The sequence below is a fragment of the Lathyrus oleraceus genome, chromosome 2 (genome assembly GCF_024323335.1).
Source record: "Lathyrus oleraceus cultivar Zhongwan6 chromosome 2, CAAS_Psat_ZW6_1.0, whole genome shotgun sequence".
NCBI lineage: Eukaryota > Viridiplantae > Streptophyta > Magnoliopsida > Fabales > Fabaceae > Lathyrus > Lathyrus oleraceus.
In genome coordinates, this window is record NC_066580.1 from 81,233,037 (window position 1) to 81,238,532 (window position 5,496).

At 40.3% G+C, this 5,496-nt stretch overlaps 1 protein-coding gene across 1 annotated transcript; it reads left to right on the forward strand.

Annotated features, from left to right (window-relative positions):
• Positions 1–2,644: 2,644 nt before the first annotated feature.
• On the forward strand, positions 2,645–3,935 carry LOC127121137 (altered inheritance of mitochondria protein 3-like). The gene is made up of 2 exons (XM_051051724.1): positions 2,645–2,724; positions 2,809–3,935. Exons 1-2 carry the CDS (start codon positions 2,650–2,652, stop codon positions 3,880–3,882), a joined length of 1,149 nt encoding a protein of 382 aa, XP_050907681.1. The 5' UTR covers positions 2,645–2,649; the 3' UTR covers positions 3,883–3,935.
• Positions 3,936–5,496: the final 1,561 nt, after the last annotated feature.

Consider the following 5,496-nt stretch of genomic DNA (forward strand, 5'->3'; position numbering starts at 1 on the left):
GGATTATAGAAGACACTGTCGGACATTTCATCGTCGTTAAGAACCATATTTGTCATATGTTGAGGAGGAATATAGGCATGAGTAGGAGGTATTGGTGGTGGTTGAGCCTCATCTTCATCGTCGTTATTCAGGATGTGATCAACCTGTATCTCAGTCTCCTCTTCTTCTTCATCAATAACGTCGACCTCTACTTCTGCTTCTGGGTTGAGTTCATCTGACCATTGTGCATCATCTGCAACATCTCCACCAGCTGGATCCTGATCTGTTAGTTGAGACTGTTGAGACGGTATACATGGCTGTAGAGTAATGTACAACTCGATACAATCCATGCCTGAATGTTCATGACTAAGAAACATGCTTTCAACATCTTCATCGTCTCGTATCTTTAGGGGGAAAAACTTGCATTGACCATTCTCAAAAAATATAGGATTCTGATATGTCATCTTTGACACATTACCTGATGCTATGAAGGATTGTATTCTTTTTTTGAAATGCAAAAAGGTTGCATTTCTCTTCATCGTCACTCTAATGGTATCAGTGTTTTTAAAACAAAAACCATGAATCTCAGACTCAAAAGTTTCACCGTTGCAGTGAACGTTGATACTGTATAATGATGAAGATGACATTTTGGAGATGAAAACTATTTTGCAAGTGCAGATGAATGTGAGTGAAAATGCTAGGTATTTTGCAGATGATAAGTATTAATGTGAGTGAAGATGAATGTGAGTGAAGATGAAAAGGATTTTGCAAGTGCAGATGAATATGATAGTAAGACACTTAAATAGATGGTATCAGTGTCTCACATTGAAGCAAGTCTGAGATACCGTGTCAAGCATGCAAGTAATTTCATAGATGAGGTGTCTGTCATGCAATACAGTGTGACTTGATGTGTCAAGCATGCTAGGTAGTCAAGAGTTGATGTGTCTGTCATGCAAGACAGAAGTGAGTATTCAGCATGCAGGATAGTAGAGAGCCACGTGTCTGAGATGATGTGTCAATCCTGCAACACAGTGTGAGTTGATGTGTCTGTCATGCAAGACAGAAGTGAGTATTCAGCATGCAGGATAGTAGAGAGCCACGTGTCTGAGATGATGTGTCAATCCTGCAAGACAGTGTGAGTTGATGTGTCAGCCAGGCAAGCTATCAAGAAGGTAGTCATCAGCATAAAGGAGACAAGACAGACACGTGTCGGACACCTAAGATGGTCAGAGATGACATGTCAATCATGCAAGCCAACCATAAGTGTTTTGTTCAGCATGCAGGAGACAACAATGCCAAGTGTCAGACATGCAGAAGGTGGCGCCAATTGGTTTGGCGCCTACCTTTAGGGCTTGTACATGGGCGCCAAATGAGGTGGAGACACCATGTAGTCAGTCCTCGAAACCATGCATTCAGAACTAGCCTTGCATGCATGTACCCTATGGTGTCGCCAATTTGAATGGCGCCTACCTTTAGGGCTTGTACATGGGCGCCAAATGAGGTGGAGACACCATGCAAACACATTTTTTCATGCACTCATCCATTTACCTATAAATTGATCCACTCCTTCAACAATTCTTCCACACCAACATTCTCACTACCTCATCTACATTTCTCACTACTTCATCTCCATTACTTCTTTTACAATTTCATCTTCAACAAAATCTTCCATTTTCATCTACACCAACTCCCCAACAATATGTCTTTACTCACAATGGGCGAGGCACACAGAGGAACAGTTGCAAACATCGCGACATACGTAAGTATTTTCTTATACTTCTTTTTTATGTTTCATCTCCACCAACCCCATTTTATTTTGAAATACCGACTTAGTCAAGTGTTACATTATTTCTATTATAGGATGTCTCAAGGTTTCGCACTCGAGTCCACGAATTTGTCCACATGGACCCGATGATTCAACCTTATGTTGAACTTGCCGGTTTTGGTCACCTTAGCAAAATTATGTCTTGGTCTATAGATAACAAATTCATTCTCGCCCTATGCGAAAGATGGAGGCCAGAGACACACACATTTTGGTTTCCAACCGGTGAGTGTACCGTGACGTTAGAAGACGTCTACATGCTTTTAGGACTACGAATTGAAGGCAAAGCTGTTAATGGTAAGACCAACTTTCCAAATTCAATTTGCATGGAGCTTTTAAACGTTGATTTGTTAGATGATAATGCTAGGGGACAAGGTATACTACTTTCACGCCTAAAGTCATATTATAATAATTTTTATTTAGATGAGCATTCTACCGAAGAAGCTCGAATCATTAAAACTAGGTGTTACATTATGTTGTTACTAGGATCCTTTTTATTTCCCGAAGGTAGTGGTTCTAGCATGCATATTATGTACTTACCTTTACTTAGACATATAGATAGAATAGGTAGTTATAGTTGGGGATCCGCATGTCTAGCCTATCTCTATAGTTCTTTGTGCAAAAACTGCCACAAAGATACTTCTACATTTTCTGGATGTGCTGTTTTACTACAAGCATGGGGATGGTCAAGACTACCGTCTCTAGCACCGGTCAATAGCAACCCCTTCACTTTTCCATATGCAAAAAAGTAAGTTGTTTAAATTGCTATATCTTTACTTCCTTCCTTACAGTTTATTACCCATAACTAATTTATTTTAACTTTTTGGTGTAGATGGTCGGCACGCGGTATGAATTACAGCAGATGTCCGAGACACTGTATTACTCAATATCGCAACCTGTTGGATCACCTTCGACCGGCAGACGTAAGCAAAATAATTACATTATTTCTTCATATTATATTGAATTTTTCTTCATTCATTTAAATCCTATTCTCTTTAACATTTCAGTTCATTTGGCGTCCATACCTTAATATGGATCATGAGCATCAGATCAACCCTGAAGACGCAGCCGTATGGACAACATGCACACCAATAATACGGTTCACAACAGTGGAGCTGCACAACACCGATCGTGTGAAGCTGCAGTTTGGTATGGTCCAGAATATCCCAGATCCCCCAGCTAGCCTAGGAGAATGGCATATGCGTAAAGTGAACGACCAATGGAACTTCAACCCTTGGCAACAATTCGCAAGATCAGAGTGTCGCAAGTGGAAGCACCGTCATGACCATGTCTTAACTGACGCAGTCATGCCAAATGAGGTAAAACCAAGTCGTACTTATATGGCTTGGTATAGATCAGTTGGATTTCAATTCATCGCCGATGATATGTACCTCTACGACCCACGCCAGACAACTTACACACAAGAAGCCTCAACATCTAACCCCCAACAACATTCTCAGCCCAATTACTCACAACCACCTACCCGACAAACTTTCCGTTCCACAAACACACAAACATACAACCAAAACATGCCATTCACCCAACCCCAAAACCAAGAACATCCCCCATACCACCACCAACAAATGGACCATCAACCTTCGACCGAACATCGCTTCGCACCCACACCATCACCCTACCAAAGTCGCCTTACCCAAAACACTAACCGCCCCATCACCTACCGTAGCCAAGAACCCCAAACATCACAATACCAAAACATCCCACAACCATATCTCTTCCAAACACCCCAACAACCTTTCCAACCTTTCCTAGACCCATCATTGTCACCCATGTCCCCCTTCAACCGTCCTGGTCGCCCATCCATGAGTCAACCACACCCCAACTTCTCTGGCATGGGTCATGAGCTCAGCTACGCCGGTACACCATCATTGAATACTGAAGACTATGCTGAGTTGGCTGAATACCTCAACGGATCTTCTCCTGTAGGCGGTAATGACGCTCCTGGACCATCAGATGAACAAACACCGGTTCAGAATCGTCAACGTGGGTTAGGGCCAAGGGTTAGGATAGCTAGGGGATGTGGGACCGGAGGTCGGTTAGGTGATCCCGGTCATCACCATTAGGATTCATTGTGTAAAATCCAAATTTTATTAATATCAATTCGTATTATGTCAAATTTATCTTTGTGTATTCTCCAAACATTAAGTTTCTTTCATAATTCTAAAATAAACACATATCATAAAACAAAAATTTATAGGTCAAAAACCCTAATTCAAGGACTTGTTATTGTTATGTTGAAGGGCTTGAAGTTGGTCCCTTTTGGCAAAGTTCACATACACTTGTTTTGACAGAAACCCTAATTTTGGGTCAAGTTCGCAGGGACATAACTCACTCATTTTTAATTATTTTGAGGTGGGACCAAGTGCATTGGAAAATTTAATATGTCTACTTCAAATGTTATGTTGGACAAAAATTCATATTCCTAAAAGAAACACATGCAATAATACAAAACATTATGACTCAGATAACAGTTATAATGTCAAAGAGTACAAGTTCAGGTGCCCATACCTTTCTCATAAAAGCTGCAAATGATGCAAACCTTTAGTCCAAATTCATTATCTTGAAAAGATATACAACTTTTATGTTGAAGGTTTTGTCATTTGAGGCTTTTATCATTCATACTAAAGGGCTTGAAGTTGGTCCCTTTTGGCAAAGTTCACATACACTTGTTTTGACAGAAACCCTAATTTTGGGTCAAGTTCGCAGGGACATAACTCACTCATTTTTAATTATTTTGAGGTGGGACCAAGTGCATTGGAAAATTTAAGATGTCTACTTCAAATGTTATGTTGGACAAAAATTCATATTCCTAAAAGAAACACATGCAATAATACAAAACATTATAGGTCAGATAACAGTTGAAAAACTCAGAAGTCCAACTTCAACTGCCCATAACTTTCTCAAAAAAAATCCAAATGTTGCAAAATTTATATCCAAATTCATTGTTTTGAAAAGATCTACAACTTTCATGTTGGAAGTTTTTTCATTTGAGGCTTTTTTAAGGGAGGCGCCAATTGGATTGGCGCCCCCTCTTAAAAATTACACACAGGCGCCAATTGGATTGGCTAGGGCAGGTGCCCTAGCCAATCCAATTGGCGCCTCCTTACAATTTTTAAGAGGGGGCGCCAATCCAATTGGCGCCTCCCTCTAAAAGTGGGGTATATTGGGAATTTTTTTGAAACCTGGGTTATTTTGGGAAATTAATTAAAAAACTGGGGTATATTGGTAAAAAATCCTCAATTCCCCTCATGGAGAAAGGCCAAGGTGATGAAATAACATTCAGAAGTGTCGGGGGAATATGAATCTTGTCCGTATAAATCTGAAACTTATGGCATTTCTTCACGTATTTGCAATAGTCAGACTCCATTGTCAACCAATAGTAGCCCGCTCTCAACATCTTCTTTCCCATGGCATGTCCATTGGAATGGGAACCAAATGATCCCTCATGGACTTCAGTCATTAACAGGTATGCTTCGTATATATCCACGCATCTGAGCAAAACAATGTCAAAATTCCTCTTATAAAGCACATCGCCATTGAGATAGAAACTGCCAGATAATCTCCTCAAAGTTTCCAGACGGGTAAATCTGACTCTGAAGAAAACACTTGATATCATAATACCATGGCTTATCATCTTTTACTTCTTCAACTGCAAATACATGAGCTGGTCTATCCAA

Bases quoted from the DNA above. Each gene is read 5' to 3' on its own strand.
- LOC127121137 (XM_051051724.1), top strand. From the start codon at position 2,650: ATGAATTACAGCAGATGTCCGAGACACTGTATTACTCAATATCGCAAC. The intron at 2,725-2,808 runs GTAAGCAAAATA...TTAACATTTCAG, and splicing joins ATCACCTTCGACCGGCAGAC to TTCATTTGGCGTCCATACCT.